The sequence below is a fragment of the Myotis lucifugus genome, unplaced genomic scaffold (genome assembly GCF_000147115.1).
Source record: "Myotis lucifugus unplaced genomic scaffold, Myoluc2.0 scaffold_433, whole genome shotgun sequence".
In the NCBI taxonomy this organism is placed as follows: Eukaryota; Metazoa; Chordata; class Mammalia; order Chiroptera; family Vespertilionidae; genus Myotis; species Myotis lucifugus.
In genome coordinates, this window is record NW_005871481.1 from 470,073 (window position 1) to 493,821 (window position 23,749).

Below are 23,749 nucleotides of genomic sequence, written 5' to 3' on the forward strand. Positions count from 1 at the left end.
AGATTGAGGTTTAACAGTTCCTTGTAGCAAAACTTTTTTTTTCCTGTTTTAGGGGTTTGCTGTAAAATGGGACTTCTGATTGTATTCACTGGACTGTGGCTGTTTTCCTTAGTAAAGGCAGATTCAAAAGCCATTACAACCTCTCTTACAACAAAATGGTTTTCTGCGCCATTGTTGTTAGAAGCCAGGTAAGAAGACATTTTCCCCTTTCACATGTTTGAGCAAAGTACAGACTCTACTAGTGAATTTTCATGAGCTTTTTAGGAAGTGAGGTTATCATCAAATGCATTTATTGAAGGCCTCTTTCCCTGTGCGCTGTGCTGTTAGAACACAGGATCTGTCTATTAGTAGGATAGGACTATATGGATTCATAGTGATACTTAGAGACTTCTTTAGACAAATATGTTGAGTTGGTTAGATTATTATGCTATCTTCCAGGAAGAGTGTATGTGGTAATCAGGGAAGAGAGAATCATACTTAAAGGAAATTTTCTATTTATTTATTTAAAAGGAAGAGAAGAGAGCTTGGCAAGATTGGGGAAATAATACATGCTCCTCTAAGAACTTGGGAGAAGACAAAATAAGACAGTGCAGGGGGAAGCTGAGGAAATGGCCACGCTTTATCTGTTCTAAGATGTGCTTGTTCGACATTTGAACATTGTCCCCAAAATCATTAGTGGCAGGGGGAGGGGACAGACTCTCTCTACACACATACAGGCTCTCTACATGTGGCCTTAGGGACAAAAACTATTCCCAGGTATATATTAAGATTGGGCCTGATGCTTTGTAGTTATCCGTGAAGTGGTATATATTTAACTGAAGTCAAACACTGGATATGTTTTGAACAGCTATAGTTACTAACAAATATTATGTAAATGAAGTGCTGTTGAAAATGAAAACATAATCATTTATTGAATGCTCGATAGTATAATGGTCAAGAATACAGCATGATGGAGATTTAAATCAAGGGTATTGGAACTTCCATTCCAGATTTTCCATTTACTAACTCTGTGCCTTTAAGCAAGTCAGTAACCTTTCTGAATTGTAGGGTTGCTGTGAGGATTTGGAGACGTGGATAAATATGCTGAGCATAGTGTCTGTCACACAGGAGAACCACTTAAATACTCATTTCCCTTTCCTTTCTAGTTCTGTATCAAAGAGAGTCCTACTCTGATCTCCCACAATAACTTTAGAAATTGAAGAAAACAACTACCAGACTTAGGCTGATTGGTAGACATTTGTTTTTTTTCTAGTTTTTGTTTTCTTTTGCCAAAGATTAAAATCTTTTTATTAATGGCATTCCAAAAACTATTATAATAGGAGAGAATGGTATAATGTGCCCTTCCTCTACTTTTTTTTTTCCTGTTTATTTTTTAATTTTTATTTTTGCTTAAAATATTACAAAGAGTAGTACATTTGTCTCCCCCCCCCCTCATTGACCTTCCCCCAGCCTCCCCTACCCCCCAATGTCTTGTGTCCATTGGTTATGCTTATATGCATGCATACAAGTCCTTTGGTTGATCTCTTACCACGCCCCCCACCCCCCCAACCCTCCTCAGCCTTCCTGCTGTAGTTTGACAGTCTGTTTAATGCTGCTCTGCCTCTGTATCTATTTTTGTTCATCAGTTTATAATGGTTTTTATTATCCATATATGAGTGAGATCATGTGGTATTTTTCTTTCACTGACTGGCTTATTTCACTTAGCATAATGCTGTTGCAAATGGCAAGAGTTCCTTCTTTTTTACAGCAGCGTAGTATTCCATTGTGTAGATGTACCACAGTTTTCTAATCCATTCATCTGCTGACGGGCACTTAGACTGTTTCCAAATCTTAGCTATGGTAAGTTGTGCTGCTGTGAATGTAGGGATGCATATATCCTTCTGATTGGTGTTTCTGGTTTCTTGGGATATATTCCTAGCAGTGGGATCAATGGGTCAAATGGGAGTTCCATTTTTAATTTTTTGAGGAAACTCCATACTGTCTTCCATAGTGGCTGCACCAGTCTGCATTCCCACCAGCAGTGCACGAGGGTTCCTTTTTCTCCGCATCCTCTCCAGCACTTGTCGTTTGTTGATTTGTTGATGATAGCCATTCTGACAGGTGTGAGATGGTACCTCATTGTTGTTTTGATTTGCATCTCTCGGATGATTAGTGACTTTGAGCATGTTTTCATATGTCTCTTGGCTTTCTGAATGTCATGAAAAGTGTCTGTTTAGGTCCTTTGCCCATTTTTTGATTGGATTGTTTATCTTCCTTTTGTTAAGTTGTATGAGTTCCCTATAAATGTTGAAGATTAAACCCTTATCGGTGATAACATTGCCAAATATGTTCTCCCATGCAGTGGGCTTTCTTGTTGTTTTGTTGATGGTTTCTTTTGCTGTGCAGAAGCTTTTTATTTTGATGTAGTCCCATTTGTTTATTTTCTCTTTAGTTTCCAATGCCCTAGGAGATGTATCGGTGAAGAAATTGCTTTGGCATATGTCTGAGATTTTGTTGCCTTTGGATTCCTCTAGTATTTTTATGGTTTCCTGTTGTACATTTAAGTCCTTTATCCATTTTGAGTTTATTTTTGTGTATGGTGTAAGTTGGTGGTCTAGTTTCATTTTTTTGCATGTATCTGTCCAATTTTCCCAGCACCATTTATTGAAGAGACTGTCTTGACTCCATTGTATGTTCTTGCCTCCTTTGTCAAATATTGAGTATATTGGTTCGGGTCGATTTCTGGGTTCTCTATTCTATTCCATTGATCTATATGTCTGTTCTTGTGCCAGTACCAGGCTGTTTTGAGAACAGTGGCTTTGTAATACAGCTTGATATCTGGTATTGAGATCCCACCTACTTTGTTCTTTCTCAGGATCGCTGCAGCTATTCGGGGTCTTTTTTTATTCCAGATGAATTTTTGGAGAGTTTGTTCTAGGTCTGTGAAGTATGCTGTTGGTATTTTAATGGGAAGTGCGATGAATTTATAGATTGCTTTGGGTAGTATGGACATTTTAATGTTGATTCTACCAATCCAAGAACATGGTATGTTCTTCCATCTGTTTATCTCTTCATCTATCTCTTTTTTTCAACGTCCTGTAGTTTTCTGAGTAGAGATCTTTTACCTCCTTAGTTAAGTTTATTCCTAGGTAGCTTAATTTTTTTGGTGTAAATGGGATTGCTTTTTTAGTCTCTCTTTCTGTAAATTCATTTTGGTGTATAGAAATGCCATAGATTTCTTGGCATTAATTTTGTATCCTGCGACATTGCCGAATTCATTTATTAATAGTTTTTTGATGGAGTCTTTAGGGTTTTTTATGTACAATATCATGTCATCTGAGAATAAGGACAGTTTTGCTTCTTCGTTTCCAATTTGGATGCCTTTTATTTCTTCTTCTTGTCTAATCGCAATGGCTAATACTTCCAGTACTATGTCGAACAGGAGTGAGATTGGGCATCCCTGTCTTGTTCCTGTTCTTAGGGGAAATTGTTTTAGTTTTTTCCCATTGAGTATGAATGATGTTGGCTGTAGGTTTGTCATATAAGGCTTTTATTATGTTGAGGTATGATCCTTCTATTCCCACTTTGCTGAGAGTTTTTATCAAAAATGGGTGTTGGATTTTGTCATGCTTTTTCTGCATCAATTGATATGACTATGTGGTTTTTATCTCTCAATTTGTTTATGTGATGTATCACGTTTATTGATTTGCGGATATTGTACCATCCTTGCACCCCTGGGATAAATCCTACTTGGTCATGGTGTATGATCTTTCTGATGTACTGCTGGATCCGATTTGCTAGGATTTTGGCATCTATGTTCATGAGGGATATTGGCCTGTAATTCTCATTCATTGTGTTGTCTTTATCTGGTTTTGGTATTAGGGTGATGCTGGCTTCATAGAATGAGCTTGGAAGTGTGCCTTCCTCTTGAATTTTTTGGAATAGTCTGAGGAGGATAGGTTTTAGTTCTTCCTTGAATGTTTGGTAAAACTCCCCTGTGAAGCCATGTGGCCCTGGGCTTTTGTTTGCTGGAAGCTTTTTGATGACTGCTTCAATTTCTTCCATAGTTAATTGGCCTATTGAGATTTTTAGATTCTTCTTGATTGAGTTTTGGAAGGTTGTATTTTTCTAGGAATATGTCCATTTCCTCCAGGTTGTCTAGTTTGTTGGAGTAGAGTTGTTCATAGTATTTTTTTTTAACTATCCTTTGTATTTCTGTGGGGTCTGTTGTTATTTCTCCTCTTTCATTTCTGATTTTGTTTATTTGGGTCCTCTCTCTTTGTTTCTTGGTGAGCCTGGCTAGAGGTTCATCAATCTTGTTTATCCTTTCAAAGAACCAGCTCTTGGTTTTGTTGATCTTTTGTATTGTTTTTTTGGTCTCTATGTCGTTTATCTCCGCTCTGATCTTTATTATTTCCTTCCTTCTGCTTACACTGGGCTTTTCTTGTTGCTCTCTTTCTAACTCTTTGAGTTGTAGGGTTATGTCATTTATTATCATTGTTTCTTGTTTTTTGCAGTAGTCTTGTAGAGCTATGAACTTCCCTCTCAAGACTACTTTCGCTGTGTCCCATAGGTTTTGGATTGTTGTGTTTTTATTGTTGTTTGTTGCTATGATGTTTTTTATTTCTTCTTTGATCTCTGTGGGAACTCAGTCATTGTTTAATAGTGTGCTATTTAGTCTCCATGTGTTTGATTTTTTTGGATTGTTTTTATTGTAGTTGATTTCCATTTTTATGCCATTGTGATCTGAGAAGATGCTTGATATGATTTCTATCTTCTTGAATTTGAAGAGACTTTGCCTGTGACCCAATATATGGTCTATCTTTGAAAATGACCCATGTGCACTTGAGAAGAATGTATATTCTGTGGCTTTGGGGTGAAATGTTCTGAAGATGTCAATTCCACCTGATCTAGTCAGTCATTTAGGATTGATGTTTCTTTGCTGATTTTTTTTTGTCTTTTTTTTGTGTGTGTTTTTTCAATTCTTTTTTTTATTTTTTATTTTTTTTATTCTTCGAATCTTCTTTGCTGACTTTTGTTTAGAGGATTTGTCCAATGGTGATAGTGGGGTATTAAAGTCACCTACTATGATTGTATTGCTGTCAATCTCTTCTGTGATCTCCTCCAGAAGTTTGTTTATGCATTTGGGTGCTCCTATCTTGGGTGCATATATGTTTACCAGAGTTATTTCTTCTTTTTTTTTTTTTTAAAATATATTTTATTGATTTTTCACAGAGAGGAAGGGAGAGGGATAGAGAGTTAGAAACATCAATGAGAGAGAAACATCGATCAGCTGCCTCTTGCACACCCCCAACTGGGGATGTGCCCGCAACCAAGGTGCATGCCCTTGGCCGGAATCGAACCCGGGACCCTTCAGCCCGCAGGGCGACGCTCTATCCACTGAGCCAAACTGGTCAGGGCCAGAGTTATTTCTTCTTGTTGGTTTGTTCCCTTTAGTATTATGTAGTGGCCTTCCTTATCTCTTTTTACGTACTTCACTTTGAGATCTTATTTGTCAGATATAAGTATTGCTACCCCAGCTTTTTTTTTCATTTTCATTCTCCTGAAAAACCTTTTTTTATCCCTTCACCATCAGTCTGTGTGCGTCTTTTTTTCTGAGGTGGGTTTCCTGTAGACAGCAGATATATGGGTCATGTTTTCTTATCCACTCAGTTACCCTATGTCAGTGATTGGCAAACTCGATTAGTCAACAGAGTCAAATATCAACAGTACAACGATTGAAATTTCTTTTGAGAGCCAAATTTTTTAAACTTAAACTATATAGGTAGGTACATTGTTATTAACTTAATTAGGGTACTCCTAAGGCTTAGGAAGAGCCACAATCAAGGGGCCAAAGAGCCGCATGTGCCTCGAAAGCCGTACTTTGCCAACCACGGCCCTGTGTCTTTTGATTGAGCATTTAATTCATTTACATTTAAAGTTACTATTGATAGATACTTGTTTGTTACCATTTTTATTCTTTACCCCTGTGTTCCTTCTTTGTTTCCTATTTTTTCTTTTTACAGCACACCCTTTAGCATTTATTGCATTGCTGGTTTGGTGGTAATAAACTCCCGTAGTCCTTTTTTTGTCTGTGAAGCTCCTGATTTCACCCTCAATTTTGATTGATAGCCTTGCTGGGTACAGTATTCTTGGATTCAGACCTTTCCTTTGCATGACTTTGTATATTTCATTCCATTCCCTTCTTGCCTGGTGTGTTTCTGTTGAGAAATCAGTCGCTAGTCTGATGGGGGATCCTTTGTTGGTAACTTTCTGTCTTTCTCTGGCCACTTTTAAGATTCTTGCTTTGTCATTGGTGTTTGCCAATTTAATTATAATGTGCCTTTGTGTTGTTTTTTGGGGGTTCATTTTGTTTGGGACTCTGTGAGCTTCTTGGATTTGTGTGAGTTTTTTCTTCCCTATATCAGGGAAGTTTTCTGTCATTATTTCTTCAAACAGGTTTTTTATTCATTGCTCAGTTTCCTCTCCGTCTGGCACCCCTAATTATTCGGATGTTGTTTCGTTTCATGTTGTCCCAGAGTTCTCTTAGGCTCTCCTCCTGCTTTTTAATTTTTTTTTCTAGAAGCTGCTGTGCTTGGGTATTTTTTTCCTACCTTGTCTTCTAGCTCACTGATGTGGTCCTCTGCTTCTTCTAGTCTACTGTTAATGCTTTCTATTGAGTTCTTTATAGCAGTGATGTCATTTTTCATTTCTTCTTGGTTCTTCTTAATTTCCTCTTGGTTCTTACACATGTTGTTGAATTTGTCTTCCATTCTTTTTATCCACCTTATGACCATTTCTCTGAATTCTTTCTCTGACGGGTTGCTTGCCTCCATTTCGTTTACTTCCTTTTCTGGTGATGCCTGTTTTTCTTTCGTATGCGGGCTGTTTCTTTGTCTCCCCATGATCTCTCTTCTCCGGGTGTTTGGTTATGTAGTTCTCTCTGCTGCGTTGATTTAAAGGCACAAAATACAATACAACAAGGCACAACGCACAAGGCACTGAACACAAATGTATTCACAATACTAATAATCGCAAATAAAGGTGACCACCAGAGGAAAGAGAATTAGGGGATTAGAAAGAAAGAAGAAGAGAAAAAGAAAAAAGAGAAATGGAAAAAAAAGGAGTGCAAAAATGAAATTGGGAAAAGGAAAAAAAAAGTAAGAGAGAAAAGAAAGAGAATGAAATAGAAGAGGGGAAGAAACTATTTATATGGGGAGAAAATTCCAATAGAACAGCCACTAATCCCAACAAATGCCAGCAACAGATACCTAGAGATAAATGCAAACTACAAACAACAACTAATATCAAGCAAGGCGAGGGAAAAGAGAAGCAAAAAATAACTGAAAAAAAAAAAAAAAACCCAACAAGAAAAAGAAAAAGCGAAACAATCTCCCAAACAAGCATAAAAAAACCCAATGTAATCAATAATCAAGCAAACAACAACAAAACGACAGAGAGAAAAAAAATTTGGATAGCGAAGAAAGAGAAGAGAGAGGTGTATATGGGCTTAGAGCAGGGGATTGGACATTAGATATGTAAGTAGGGTGAAATTTTAGCGGGGTAAAAAGAAGGAAAAGGGAAAATCTAAAGCAGGAATAGGGTAAAAGAAACAGGACAACAAAAGGGGAAAAGTGAGGAAAAGAGTTTTGGCATAAAGGTAAAGTTGAGATAGAGTAAAATGATGCTAAAGGAAAGATGAAAATAGAACGTAGAACACTAATCCCAAAATAAAACAATGAGAAAATAAAATAACACTTAAAAAAAAAGGTAAAATGGTAGTAGTAATATTACTGGTTAAAAATAAAAATGTAGTAATTAAAAAGGTAAAATCAGGTGAGAAAAAAAGAAAAAAATTAGTTTCTTAAGTAAAAGGTGAAAAAAATAAAAATGTGCAATAGTGAAGGTCCTTCACTTCCTCTCCTCTTCTGTTTGACATGCCTTAGTCCTGTCAGGTATTCAGGAGAGTGTTGAAGTTCCCTGCGATACACTGTTCCTCTGTGTTGTAAACCACAGTCCTGATTTTAAAGCAGGTCATATTTGTTTCCCAGACTGCCTTTATTTGTGTTTACAGAAGAGTCAGTTTGTGGTTCAGCCTCTGGGTGGCAGTGTTTCTGGATTGACCTCCTGGGCTATAAGTCCTCTCTAGCCAGTATTTAGGGTTTTTTTCCCTATCGCACTTAATACTGGTTTGGGAGAGTCGACTGCCCCAGAGCTGGTTCCTTGATTGTTACTGCCCGCTCTGATTCCCAGGTTCCACAAAAACAACTTTCCCCTGCAGTCTTTATGAGTGACCCCAACTGGGCGATCCTATGTATTGGGTTTAATAATCAAGCAAAGATTTAAGGAGAAAAAAAAAAGCCAGAGTAAGAGCACGAGCTTGCAACCCTCCACCGTCCAGCTCTGTGCACAATTCTCCCAAAGTCTCTTCCACACGTCCTCTCTCCCCTGGCACTAAGCAGCCGGCACACTGGCAAAATCCGAAGCTGCCTTTTTGCACCCAGTCCAGCTATGGGCTGATTTTTAGAGTTCCCTTCTGCCAGCAGCCCTGTGGGACCCCTTCCACACTCGTGGATTACACTGGACCCAACGGCCGCGGACTTTGTGGGGTGTAGACTTCCCCCACGCGCGTTGCTCTCTCCAACTTGAATTACAAACCACACCTTTATCTAGGCAAAATCTGACTTTTCCGTGAGGAGGATCAGGTCTCATCTGAGTCCACATATTTGCGCTGCTTGAGATCCGGCGTTCCTGGGTTCGTAGCTGGTCCCTGGGTGCCGTGGTTGCAGGGTCTCTGGATGTATACGCTTCCGATATCAGCCATTCACGATGGCGCTGTCTCCGCAGATGAGCCGGCCACTCCGGGAGAGATTTCAGCAGCAGTGGAGGCTGCCTAGTTAGGGGTGCCCGATCCGGCGGTCTCCAACAGTCCCCTGGAGTATAGCTATCGCTCACCCACAAATTTACACTCTCGGTACGTCCACACACTCCCCTTTCGTTCTCTCACTCTCACACTGTCTTGCAGTCTGCCTTCCCGTCGGCAGCCATCTTCCTGCCCCTTGCTTCCTCTGCTTATCATCACGTTTTTACAATTATCAACTCAAGTCCAATAACCATCACTGGCACCATTCTCCTCCCTTCCCCCGCTGGAATTTTATTTTTATTTTTTTATGTTTCTGTTGATTTTTAGAGAGAAAGGAAGAGAGACAGAGAGATAGAAACATCAATGAGAGAGAAACATCATCGATCGGCTGCCTCCTGCACACCCCCCGCTGGGGATTAAGCCCACAACCCGGGCATGTGCTCTGACCAGGAATTGAACCAAGACCTCTTGGTTGCTAGGTCGACACTCAACCACTGAGCCCGCTATAATGTTTTAAAGCAAATCCCAAACAGCATATAATTTCATCTGTAAAACTATAGATTTTTTTTTTTTACTCAGTGGAATAGATATAAGAAGCTAACAAACGATTTAAAACAAAAAGCAAACAAACTTAAGTGTACTATAAACAAATGTCAGCATGCCTTTGAATAGTATCTTGTGTTCTTATCTTTCCTGAGTTAGTTCAGTGGATCTAGTAATTATTTTTCTTAAGACAAATTTAGATGCAAAGGGATGAAAAAGAATATATGGTTTAAGAAGTTTTCCTGTAATTACCTGAAAAGCATATATTTACTTACAGTAAGCCTTTATAGGGGGGCCTTAGCCTCACTGAATCCTTGTTCTCATCATACAGTTGATCAGTGTATTCCCTCCCCCTTCTGCTCACTCATTTGTGAGTGAAGCTTTAGTTTAGGAATTTGGTGTTTGTCTGCATATCATAATCTATCTGTCTTAGTGTATGCCTTCTTCACTGTAAGCCACTGTCAGGTTGGTATGAAGTCTTTGTCAGTTACTAGAAAGCCTAGAAAAATGCCACTCTTAGGGAGGCACCAAATACTTCCATACATAATGATCATGCTATTTTCAGAAACCTGTTTTTAGAGCAGCTGTGCATTACCAGGAAATGTTTCCTATTTCCCCCGTATACCTGTATTGAACTGTGAAGTAGGGTGAGAGTTGTACACCTGAGTGTGACAAGTAATAGGAAAGTCTTCCTTTGGCTAGGTAAGCTGAGATCCACTGTTGCTCACTTACAGACAGTGAAAGATCACCCCTGGAGGAGAAGAGAACCAGTTTATGTGAATCTTTCACTTAATACATGCATTTTCTTTTAGGGATAAATGACTCTTGAATGAATGAAAATTTAATGTAGTCATTATTTTAGGTCAATAGTGTTAAGTAAAAAAAAAGAAAAAATTAAAAAATGGCATTGAGTTCTAAGACCTGATTTCATTAGATCAGTGTTATCTTTAAACTAAAATTTGGTGATTTTGAGAATGTGGATTTGTGGCTATTAAAAGACTAGAGGCCCGGTGCACAAAAATTTGTGCACTTGGGGGGGCGGTCCCTCAGCCTGGCCTGTGCCCTCTCGCAATCTGGGACCACTCAGGGGATGTCCACCTGCTGGCTTAGGCCCACTCCCTGGGGGGATCAGGCCTAAGCTGGCAGTCAGACATCCCTCTGGCAGCCCGGGAGCCCTCGGGGGATGTCCACTTGCCAGCGGGGAGCAGGCCTAAGCTGCAGTCGGACATCCTTAGTGCTGCTGAGGAGGTGGGAGAGGGTCCCGCCACCACCGCTGTGCTGGCAGCCGTCAGCCTGGCTTGTGGCTGAGCAGAGCTTCCCCTGTAGGAGCGCACTGACCACCAGGGGGCAGCTCCTGCATTGAGCGTCTGCCCCCTGGTGGTCAGTGTGTGTCATAGTGACCAGTCATTCCCAGTCTTTCTGCTGTTAGGGTCAATTTGCATATTACCCTTTTATTATATAGGATAGAGGCCTGGTGCACGGGTGGGGGCCCGCTGGTTTGCCCTGAAGGGTGTCCTGGATCAGGGTGGGGGTCCTGCTGGGGTGCCTGGCCAGCCTGAGTGAGGGGCTGAGGGCCGTTTTCAGGCTGGTCAAGCCCCCTAGTGGGGACCCTCACTGCATAGGGGTGTGGCCAGCCTGGGTGAGGGGCTGAAGACTGTTTTCAGGCTGCCCACAGCCCCTTCAGGGTGGGGGAGTCCTGCTGGGGTGCCTGGCCAGCCTGGGTTAGGGGCTGATGGCTGTTTTCAGGCTGGCCATGCCCCCCGGCAACCCAAGCTCCCAGCCTCTCCTTTTTTTTCTGGGATTTATTTATCTTCTATAATTGAAACTTTGTAGCCTTGAGCGGAGCTGAGGGCCGGCCCCGGGCAGGCGGTCAGGCGGGCAGGCGGGAAGCTTGGCTTCATCACCGGGGGCAACCCAAGCCTCCTGCTCCTTCCAGCTCTGTGGTGGCCATCTTACTTGGGTTAATTTGCATATTTGCTCCTGATTGGCTGGTGGTTGTGGCTTGTGGGCATGGCTTGAACATAGCGGATGGATGGTTAATTTGCATATCTCTCTGTTATTATATAGGATTATAAAATGCTGCCTTTAGTTCTAGAAAAGTTTCTAAGGTTTATGTTTTTCTTGGGAGATCCTTAGATAAAACATATTTTTTTTGTTCTTTGTAAGGTCTTTGAGAAAATAAGTGAGCAGAACTAGTGCTAGAAAAATAAATTTATTTCTTTAAAATTTTTTAAAATTGATTTTAGAGAGAGGAAGTGAGAGAGAGAAAGAGAGAAACATCAGTTGGTTGCCTCTGGCTCTCGCCCAGACCTGGGGTCAAACCCGCCTCCTGGGTGTGTGCCATGATTGGGAATAGAAGCCTTTGGTTCACAGGAAGACGTGCCAGTCAAGTGAGCCACCCGGTCAGGATGAATTACCAGCTTCTAACTCTGTTTCTACCGCTTTTAGCATGTTCACAATTAGCCTTCTTTATATGGGGTCTTCTCTGTTGTTTCATTTTATTCTAGTTTTTTTCTAAGGAATATCCATTAAACTATTAAATTAGCTAGTTAGCTAGTAAGATTTGCTTATCATTAAATATGTATATATTATGTATGTTTACATAACCCTATATAATAAAAGGGTAATATGACGTGCACTGACCACCAGGGGGCAGACGCTCAATGTAGGAGCTGCCAACCTCTTGGTCCCTCCCCCCCTCCAGCAGGCTCCTATCACCTGATGGCGAACAGGGAACTGGGGGTGGGTGGCTGCAGGGAGTGGGGCTGACTGCTGTTAGCCAGGGAATATGGCTCTGATTGAGGCCAGGCCTCGGGACCGTACCCATGCACGAATTTCGTGCTCCGAGCTTCTAGTCTGTAGTATAAATTAAAAGATAAACTGAACATTTGGAAACTCATAAAAACTTAATTTCCTTTCTTTAGTAATAGAGCTTATATTCAAAGATTTATATTTTAAAATTATTTTATTTTATTTTTCTCCCAGTGAGTTTTTAGCAGAAGACAGTCAAGAGAAGTTTTGGAATTTTGTAGAAGCCAGTCAAAATATTGGATCATCAGATCATCACGGTAAATTGAAGCCAATGCTGCTTTGACTTTGTTGTCTGGGAAAATATTGGAAAAACGCTCTTTCAGAGCATGTGTGGCATGGCAGTTAATAGGACTCACTTTTAACTTAATGACTAGAGTTATGATGGCAGCCAGCAGAGCCAACACAGACTAATAATTATTTTTGAAGTTTATAACTTTGGCTTTAAGCACTATCCTTGACTTTCACCTTCTTGTTTTTGTGTTGTTTTATTAAAAATGTGTGACTATTTTGTGGAAGTCAAAATCATTTAGTATTAAGTTAATACTCATCAGATTTGATTCACTTTTTTTGTTATGAACCAATTACATAACCAATCTATTATCTGTTAAGTTTAACTTGTTTATTTATTTGTTTGTTTATTTATTGGTTAATCCTCAGGATACTTTTTCCATTAATTGTTAGAGAGAGTGGAAGGGAGAGAGGGAGGGGGACACAGAGAGAAAAATATCAATTTGAGAGGGACACATCGATTGGTTGCCTCCCACATGTACCCCAACTTGGGCTTGGGATCCAATCTGCAACCCAGATACATGCCCTTGACTGGGAATTGAACCCGAGACCCTTCAGTGCGTGGGCCAATGCTCTAACCTCTGCACAACACCGGCCAGGGCAAGTTTGTTATTACTAAGTTAGTGCCACCAAAAATGTTTTCTATTATGTCTGCCAGACACCCACAGCTTGAGTGTCAAGGTATCAGGTAATTGCAGTGTAAATTTTCTCATTTGTTTACAGATTATGATGTGCTTTTATATACATTTTCTAATTCAATATAAGCTATATAGAGTATAAACATTAATAGTTAAAGACATATATGAGTAGCTAAAACCTTGGTATTACATTGACAGGCACATAAGCCTTTTTTGAAGAGAAAATATGTAAAAATTTTGTGACTGCTGCCACTACTAACAGTAAACTAAATTGATTTTAACTTCTATTTTTATTCAAACAATATGTATTAAAAAAGTTATGTCTGAATTTTTTTTGGTATAAATACAGAACAATTTTGAACAAGCATCTGCAAGTCTTAGTTATGTAATTCAGAGTCAACTAGAATTGTTTGAGTTATCAGAAAAATCATTTTACATTTAGTTTATAATTTCATGAAACAGATTATAAAGTGGGCTTTATAATGAATTTGAACTCTGACATATAAATGACATGTCTTCAATATAAATGGTAGTGTTCTTGGTTAGAATTATGTGAGTATGAATTCTTGGAAGTGATTGTAAAAGTATGTTAAACATTTTATTTGAATTATTATTTGTAGTCTACCACCCAAAGATATTCATCATTAACATTCTGACACAATTATAGTCCTTTGTGATCTCTTTTTCTACTTAGATGCCAATGCAGAATGGCCTTTTATATTTTGATTTTTAAAATGTTAATATTTTCTAAAGAAAAGCTATGAGAAAGGTTATACTTACACAAAAAAATCTTGTTGCTTCCCTCTTTTTGTTTCTCTTCCATTTTATTTTATTTTATTTTATTTTATTTTTTTATATATTTTATTGATTTTTTACAGAGAGGAAGGGAGAGAGATAGAGAGTTAGAAACATCGATGAGAGAGAAACATCGATCAGCTGCCTCCTGCACATCTCCTACTGGGGATGTGCCAGCAACCCAGGTACATGTCCTTGACCGGAATCGAACCTGGGACCCTTCAGTCCGCAGGCCGACGCTCTATCCACTGAGCCAAACCGGTTCGGCTCTCTTCCATTTTAAAAAAATATATATTTTATTTATTTTTTTACAGAGAGGAAGGGAGAGGGATAGAGAGTTAGAAATATTGATGAGAGAGAAACATCGATCAGCTGCCTCCTGCACACCCCCTACTGGGGATGTGCCCGCAACCAAGGTACGTGCCCTTGATCAGAATCGAACCTGGGACCCTTCAGTCCGCAGGCCGACACTATCCACTGAGCCAAACCAGTTAGGGCTCTCTTCCATTTTTTATAACCATTTAATTTAATTTGTTTAGCCTTTAATTTTTTTTGCAACAGATACTTATGTATTCTTATTTCTCATTCTTTCTTAGAAAAATGATAGCTTATGGTATATATTGTTTTATATGTTGCGCTTTTCATTTAGCAACATATCCTTGGGATTTTTTCATATTGGTTCATGTACTTTTTTCTTCCTAGATAATTTGTTCCAATTGTTTGTTTAAATGCTTTATCTCAAACTATAGTTTTATCAGTATCCTTTAATACCTTGTACTTCCTCATCACCTGGCTCAGGAGTGTTGGGTTATTTGAGTAGATAACATGTAGTAGGCACTAGGGATACGAAGACAAATAAGTCATAGTTTCTGCCTGTGGGGACTCAGACTGTATGGGGAGGGGTAGATAGTGAATAATTTAGTAAATAATGTGAATGAAAGTGGTAAGCAAAGAAATATGAGAGTAAAGAAAAGATGTACGTGGTCCAGTGAAGCATGGGTGGTATTGGGGGTGTCTTCTTGGAGTAGGTAACTAGCAATCCCATGGGGAAGGAAGACTGAACAAAAGGTAGAAGGGAGGAAAAGTCTACTTGCGTGTGTACTCCAGGGAATTCGAAGCATCTGACAATAGTTCAAGACAGTATAGTGGTAAAATGCTGCTTTCATATGTCTTTGTATCCCATACCTCTATACCTTACAGACTATCTTACTTGGATATCTCTAGTCATATGACTATTTTGGTTCATATTTTTCCTTGGCAGGCACTGATTACTCCTATTATCATGCAATATTGGGAGCTGCATTTCCGTTTCTGTCACCTCTGCAGCAGAATTTGCTGAAATTTTCTCTGTCTCTCCATTCCTACTCTGCTACAATTCAAGCCTTCCAACAGGTGAGTTCAGTGCTTACACATAACAGTATTTGTTAAGGGTTGTATAGCATGATAATCGGATATATTGTAGTTGCATTGCAAAGCTGTAACTTTTCTGCCTAAAATTTTCTAGGATTTATGATTTGTTTGTAAATAAGCAAAGTTGTTAAACCTTCAAACCACATATTATAAGAAATATAATTGCACTTATTTTCATTTAAGAATGAAAAAAAGAATATATACACAAAAAAGAGACTACGAGACTTCATTTGTACAACAGAGCCTAGGAGGTAGTCTGTTTTGTTAATCATCACGTAAGGATATTTTTTTTTATTGCTTTTTCAGAGAGTGGAAGGAAGGGAAAGGGGGAAGAGAAAGAGAGAGAGAAACATTGATGTGAAAGAGACACATCGACTGGTTGCCTCCTGCATGAACCTTGATCGACCAGGGTTGGGGAGCGAACCTAGAACCCAGGTACATGCCCTTTGACCAGGAATTGAACCTGAGACCCTTCCGTGTGTGGGCTGATGCTCTAACCACTTAGAACACTCGCCAGGGCAGGAGGTAGGGTCTTGCTCATCCAGTGGACCTTGACTCTGATCACAGCCTATAGATCTCAAAGCAGTTCACAGGAAATGGGAAATGGGAGGCATCACTGTAATAAGTTATTCCTTATTCATTTTGGTTTGGCCATAAGTACAGAGTCAACAGGATGAGGCAACACATACCATGGATCCTGTTGGCAACACGATTTTTATACCATGGATAAAAATCTTACTGGCACTGCTGATATGCTAGCATCAATGCACATCTTTGCATTGAACAGAGGTGCTGAGATGACATGGAATCAATAGGATCTGTTTTGATGTATTTTAATGGAATCAGTCTGCCATGGCAAGGACTAAAGGCTGCAACAAAGATATTAAAAAAACATGTGAAAAGATTAGTGAAAAGTTTAATGTAAGGGGTTTCCTGCAGAATTTGCCATGCTTAAACTATTGTCGGGGCTGCGTTTGAGGATGCCCTGGATCACGGGTATCTGAGGCAGCCACTTTCAGGACTCTGAGCCACCAATAGGACTGCATGTTTGGACAATGTTAAAGCAGAAAGCAGCACATGAGGCAGCTTCAGGTGGGCAGGATCAGCAGGCCCACCCCCCACAGGTTTCTGAGCATGAATCGATGAACAGAAGCAGCTGTGTTGTGATCGGAGAAGTATTTGTTTCTCCCCAAATGTAGAAGTTTTAGTTCTTATGTACACTAGCCAGTGGTTATGAGGAACCATTTACTTGGTGTAAAGAACTTAATTTCAGTATAAACTGGGTCAGGGCAGCACTGGTGATGCTCTGTCCTGGGTTGTAGACACTCTGTGAATCTTAACACAAAGTGAAGCATTTTTTTCAAGTGGAAAAGTTAACTAAATGGTTGCTTCACACAAATTGGTGAAGAAGTTGTGCTTATGCCATTTTTGTTGTTGTTAAAATCTTTCACTATACTTTTAGTATACTTTGAACTATACTGCTTTGAGATCTCATTTCAGAAGAACGGCATGAACAACCTTCAGCCATACCTGTGTTGGTTATAAATGCGCACAATTGTGCGTTCTTAGAGTTTATCCATGCTGGGGGATTTGCAAGTTGTTCACCTAAAACAGTCTTAAAGTGGTGGCTTCTTGTTGCAAGCCAGCTGATTTGGTAGCAACCAAAGATTCTGTGTTTGAGCATATGAAAGACTGTCTGCTTACCTCTGCCAGACACAACAGCATTCAAAGCAAGGACTCAACAGTTTAGTGACCACTAGATTATCCTTAGGATTCTGCATTAACTCTGTAATGTTATTGGTATCTACATATATAAAAAGGCAGCTACGTAACAGCTGGTTGCTATGACGTACACTGTGGCCAGCAAACTGGCCCGATCAGGGGGTGGGGAGCGACGGCCAACCTTGAGGCCCTTCCCCACTGCTGGCCTGCCTCTGATCCGACTCTCCCACCCCGATCAAGAGTGGAACCTGCTGGCCAAACATCCCCAACTTTCTCCCCCCACCCACCTGCCAGCCGCGCTCCCGATCAGCCTGCCCCACCACAATAGGTCCACAGCCCTTTCCCCCGGCCAGCCCCACCCCTGACCGCCCCCCCCAACCCCAATAGGGGGCAGAGCCAGCTGGCCAACCACCCATGGCTCCTCCCCCAGGCTGCTGGCCCTCTATTGGAACCCCCTACCTACCCCATTTGGGGGTGGGGCCAGCTGGCCCACGGCCCACAGCCTCTCCCCATGGCTGGCCCTGCCCCCAGTCGGCCCCCCAACCCCAATTGGGGGCGGGGCCCACCGGCCAGTCCCCCACGGCCTCTTCCCCCAGCCGGCCCGGCCCTGATCCGGGGCCCTGATCTGGTCCCAGTCCGGGTGGGCGGGCTGGCTGGCCGGCCAACCTCCTGCCATCTCCTCCTGACAGGCCCAGCCCTGATCCACCCCGATTGGGGCCAGGCCAGCCGGACCCCATCCATGCACGAATTTGTGCACTGGGCCCCTGGTTAATAATAAAGAAAGCAGTCCTGGCCTGGTAGCTCAGTTGGTTAGAGTGTTGTCCCTATACGCCGAGGTTTTGGTTCCGTTCTGGGTCAAGGCACATACGCGAATTAACCAGTGAATGCATAAATAAGTGGAACAACAAATCAATATTTTTTTCTCTTTCTTTTTGTCTTTCTCATTTTCTCTCACTCTCTCTGAAATCAAGAAATTAAAAGCATGTTTGTCACAGAAATTTAGTTAACATCTTAAAACAAAATGTATGTATGTTGTTTAAACACTGTAAGCACTTATATAGTCTGGAATTTTATTTTTATTTTGAAATGGAGCTTATTGATTTACAAGTTCATTAAAAACTAAAAAATGTTTCTGTAAAAATAAAAGAAAGGTGTATTTCTGTTATCTCTCCACCCCTTTTCTTACAGTAGCTTTGTATGGGATTTGACATTGAGGCTTTTCTGCTCATTTTGATGTGAAATTAGTTTTACTTAACTTTTAGAAATGACATGGCTCCCCTTTCTGTTGATTTTATGTAAATGTTAAAAAATAATGGTGGTTTAAAAAAAATAGTGGCTTGCTTTTTGAAATTTTCTGACTTTGTTCCTCACTTGCTCTTTTACTTGGACTTTCTCTCTCATTGCCTCTATCTCTCTCCAACTGAAGTTTTATTTCACCCTCAGCAGTTTTTCCTTAGAGTGGGGCCCTAGAAGGGAGTCCTACTTGTGATTTTGAGAGTTCAGAGTGGCTTACCTGCCCTAACCTCTTTAAACTTTACCATGAGCCCCTTGGGCTTCTCTGATACTAGATTGAACAAAACCCGTTGACCCACCACTTTCCAGTGAAATCTCTTGGCCATTGTGGGTTTTCTTGTTGTCAGGGTCATCTGAATCTCTTGTTTACTTCTGTGTCCTTTTCCATGGCCTCCTGATAAGTTGGATCTTGTTTGGGTTTTGTATCATGGGGATTTCTTTCCATCTAGTTTTTTCATAAACGTGTCCATTGGTTTTTGCTTTTTGTTATCTAGTTGCTTTGTTTTTGTGGGGAACTTGGGAAAATTGAAAAATTATGCTGTCAGTTGACATTTGTGCAGAATTTTATTACTTTTTTAAAATATATTTTTTTTATTGATTTCAGAGAGGAAGGGAGAGGGGAGAGAGAAATAGAAACAGCAATGATGAGACAGAATCATTGATCGGCTGCCTCCTGCATATCCCCTACTGGGGATCGACCTGGGCATGTGCCTGCGACTAGAATCGAACCTGGGATCCTTCAATCCACAGACTGATAATCTATCCACTGAGCCAAACCAGCTAGGGCCAGAATTTTATTACTTTTTAATGATAATGGTAGTATGTTATTTTAAAAAACTCTTATTTCGACATACTAAAACAGTACAAATGAAATGAAATGTTATTTAGAATTTATGTTGTAATGATTCAGTGATGTGTCCTAGAAAGGTAAATGAAATAGATTGGCCATCAGTTGATAATTATTGAATACTAGTAGCCTGGTGCACGAATTCATGCACATTGAAAGGAAATTAATTAGAAGAAATACTTTAATACTGCGATTTGCCTTTTTTATATAATAGAAGTGTCAACCAAATTCATGATCGACAATGATAGATCGAAACACAGGTGTGTGATTGGCGCCAGCGAGCGCTTTATATGTATCGCACATGGGCAAGTCAGCTTACCCTTTTATATATATGTAGAATAAACTTGCTTAATTAGACTTGTTTTCTGATTTAGCAAAACTTTTCCACCCTAGTGTAGCACCCCAACTTCTCTTTTAGGTAATTGTCAGCAACACAGCAGTAAATATCAACACGAAGCAGATTATTATTGTAGATCACGCAGGGAGAACAAAGGGTAAAATATTTAACTGTAGCAGTGTTTCACTATATTCTGCGCAGTGAGAAAACCTGAAGTAATTTTCAAGGTCCACCATTTCTTACTTCTTTTCAGTTGGTCAAGTTTCTAAGCTTTCTAAATCTCCATTTTCCGGCTAATGAAAAGAAAATATGATTCCACTGAATCTCCTATCTACCTACTCCAGGAATTCTGTGAGGGTCAAATGAAATGAGGCATGGGAAAAAGCTTCACAGACATTTGGTTACCGTGTAAAATGTTTCCACCTGGCTATAAAGCAAGTCGTGTTCCTGGGCTGAAGAAACTGCAAGGGGGCTAGTTGCTAGGGAGAGGAAGCTGGGCGTTGCTATGTGACGTCATTGCCCGGTGCCCACAGCTACCGTTTCTGGGCTGGGCTGGGCTGTGGGCCACATTTTGCACCACGGGGTCTTGGCAGCGTCAGCTGTGATTTTGTGGGGTGTCACTCCAGGGTGGTGGTGGGGCCTGTGTCCCACTTGGGGGAAGCCGACTGTTGCTTTGTGGGCACCAGGTGTGCAGTGCCGTTTCTCTGTAAATGGCCAGTGTGTGTCACGGCAGCTCCTGCGTTGAGTGTCTGCCCCCTGGTGGTCAGTGTACATCATAGCGATCGATTGGACGGTTGGACACTTAGCATATTAGCTTTTTATATATAGAGATGGGTCACAAATACATGGGGATTATTGTACTATTTGTTCTTGTGTTTCTAAGTTTTATAGTAATTTGCAGAAAAAGAATAATAAAAAAAAGAATAATGAAAAAGTTTTAATATCAATTTTTTATATCAAGCTTTACAATTCCTCCCTTCTTTTCTTAATTTTTTTATCTATAGAAGAAGGTGTCTTAATATGTTACATTAGTGGGATCAGTGCGTTCACCAGTGCTTGTCATTTTATCCTTTCCTTTTCTCTTATTATCATACTCACTCTTCTCAGTGTGCCTCTCAGTAAAGTTGCAGATTGACTGGTCTCATTCTGCACTGGCATTAATGCATTTTACTCTAAGCATAATCACCTAGTGTTCAGCCTTTCCCTTGATTATCTTACTTTTATCTTTCATTAATTTTATCTTTCCACATCTACAATTTTTTTAAGCTCTGTTTTTCTGGATCTGGGTTATTCCTCTTACTTTGGTGAGGGGCTTCATGTTAATTTGCATATTATACTTAATTAAGACTGCATCCTTATACTTTGGCACTTAAAATAGACATTTGTAAGCTTAATTTTCTACAAACCTACATACTGCCTTCCCTGGGTACCTTTTTATATCTTCTGAGATAGATTTTTAAAGTTCTGTTTTGGGGATAATAATAACAGCTTCCTCATGGGGTGGTATTGGGAGGAACTAGAGGAAATCATGCAAAGAAAGCAGCTACGGCCTTGGCGTGCGTGTTGGCCCCATGGACTGTGGACCAGCTTGGCTGCACGCTCTCCCCGAGCTGTTCACTGCATGGTAGAGCGTGGTGCGCCCCCAGCCCTGCTGCTGCTTCCACCTCCGCCTCGGGACCGGCTGTAGATTAGGCTACAGTCTTCAAGGAGTAGACATATTCCTCAATTCTGTGGTGTTCTTGGTCACACATTTATGGAGTTTCTGAAGAACAGTGGAGATTATTGCCAGGCACAGCACGACCTCTATGCAGACTAGTGAACTGTGGAAATTCATTACTGCTCCACCAAGAAGCCCCCATGTGAGTGGTTAACCTGGACACAGAAGTGTTGAAAGCTGCAGAGCATTTTGTAAGAGTTCTAACCTGGATGGGGTCACCCTCAGTGCACTTCCTTGCTATCTCCTCAGTATGACTGGGTTGAAGAATTGCTGCTTCCTGTCAGGAGGTCCATTTCATTTCCCATTACTCCCAACGTCACTCGCAGCACTGAGAGTGTCCAGTGGAGTACACTGAAGTAGACTCAGTTTCTTTGCATCATTTCTGCATTCAATTTTTAAATTCTTTCATCACCCTATTGAGTGTTTTTTAACTAAATTATCATAGCTCGCATGAACCGCCTGCTCCTGTGGAAGTTACATACAAGAACATGAGCTTTCTTATTACACACAATCCAACCAACGCGACCTTAAGCAAACTCATAGAGGAACTTAGAAGTATGGTGTTACCACAGTAGTGAGCATGTGTGGAGCAACTTCTGGCACTCCTGTTGGGGGAAAGAAGACTCCGTGTTCTTGATTGGCCTTCAATGATGGTGCACCACCATCCAACCAGATTGTTGAGGACTGGTTAAATCTTGTAACAATTAAGTTGCCCCACCATCCAACCAGATTGTAAAAAAAAAAAAAAAAAAAAAAAAAAAAAAAAAAAAAAGAGCTGGGTGTTGTATTGCTGCTCATTGTGTTGCAGGCCCTGGAGGAGCTCCGGTGTTTGCTGCCTTAGCATTAGTAAAAGGTGGAGTGAGATAGGAAGAGGCAGTGCAGTTCCTAAGACAAAGCGGTGTGGAGCTTGTAGCCGCAAGCAACTTCTGTATTTGGAGAAGTTCCATCCGAAAATGTGTCCTAAAATGCGGCTGTGCTTCAAAGACTCCGATGGTCATAGAAACCACTGTTGCATTCAGTAAAATGGGGCCTGATGCCATTGTCTTGGAAGTGGAACTTGAGATGGGACCTAATTTGTCTTACATCTGAGCCGACATGTTGACATGGTGCATACGTCTAATGAGGCTTTCATAGGAGTGTTGAAAAGCAGTTTTACCAGGCCATAAGCTTGACAGAATTGCAACATCTGTGTTTGGGTTCTGATCAACCTGTTTTGACACTTAGCAAAAGATTCTTACTGTTCAGCATTTAAAATGTGCTTATCATTTGTACCAATTTACTTTTCCTGAAATTATGCAGTATTGAGTTATGTCTTTAAATCTATTTCCATGCCAGAATCTTATCGATATACTAGAGGACCAGTGCACGAATTTGTGCACAGGTGGTGTCCCTCTGCCTGGCCGGTGATCGGGGCCAATGGGGCTGCAGAAGGTTGGCTGGCTGTGGGGAGGGGCCAAAGGAGGTTCTGATCAGTGCCATTGAGGCTGGCTGGCTGGGGGAAGGGGCCATGGGAGGTTGGCCTGCCGCCCCATCAGAGGAGATGGGGCCTTCTGGCGGGGGGGAGGGACTTTGGGAGGTTGGCTGTGGGAGTGCACTGACCATCAGAGGGCAGCTCCTGCATTGAGCTTCTGCCCCCTGGTGGTCAGTGCGCCTCATTGCGACCAGTCGACTGGTCGTTCGATCATTCGGTCGCTTAGGCTTTTATATGTATACTAGAGGCCCGGTGCACAAAAATTTGTGCACTCGGGAGGGGAGGGGGGTCCCCCAGCAAGGCCTGTGCCCTCTTGCAGTCTGGGACCCCTCGGGAGATAACGGCCTGCTGGCTTAGGCCTGCTCCCAGGTGGCAGAGGGCAGGCCCAATCCCTAAGTGCAGCCCCTGGTCGGGCTCAGAGCAGGGCCGAATGGGGAGTTGGGGCGCCGCCCCATCCATGCACAGAGCAGGGTGGATCGGGAGGTTGCAATGCCACCCTCAGTCACGCTTCAGGGTAGGGCCGATTGGGGGGTTGGGGCACCCGCCCCCCTGTCACACTCAAGGCAGGGTCGATGGGGAGGTTGCGGCCCACCCCCTGTCACGCACAGAGCAGGGACGATCAGGGGGTTGGGGCGCTGCCCCCTGTCACTCACAGAGCAGGGCAATCAGGGGGTTGGGGCGCTGCCCCCTGTCACTCACAGAGCAGGGTCGATCAGGGGGTTGGAGCGCTGCCCCCTGTCACTCACAGAGCAGGGCCCATCAGGGGGGTTGGGGCTCCTTACCCTGTCACACACAGAGCAGGGTCGATCAGAGGGTTGGGGAGCGCCCCCCTGTCATGCACAGAGCAGGGCCGATCAGGGGGTTGAAGAGCTCCCCCCTGTCACTCACAGAGTAGGGCCGATAGGGGAGTTTGGGCACCGCCCCCTGTCACACACAGAGCAGGGCGGATCAGGGGGTTGGGGTGCTGCACCCTGTCACACTCAGGGCAGGGCCAATGGGGAAGTTATGGCTCTACCCTGTCACACACAGAGTAAG

General features: G+C 41.7%; 1 protein-coding gene and 1 pseudogene across 5 annotated transcripts in view; both read left to right on the plus strand.

The window, feature by feature from the left end:
- Positions 1 to 23,749, plus strand: part of UGGT1 (UDP-glucose glycoprotein glucosyltransferase 1) — a 168,407-nt gene that overhangs the window by 4,937 nt on the left and 139,721 nt on the right. For all 5 annotated transcript variants that reach the window (XM_006102841.3, XM_014468153.2, XM_023744168.1 and 2 more), the window contains 3 exons: positions 53 to 188; positions 12,371 to 12,453; positions 15,179 to 15,309. In XM_006102841.3, coding sequence (XP_006102903.2) covers positions 67 to 188; positions 12,371 to 12,453; positions 15,179 to 15,309 — 336 coding nt within the window. In that variant the 5' untranslated portion in view covers positions 53 to 66. The remainder of the gene's footprint in view (positions 1 to 52; positions 189 to 12,370; positions 12,454 to 15,178; positions 15,310 to 23,749) is intronic.
- On the plus strand, positions 15,643 to 17,337 carry LOC111823254 (annotated as a pseudogene).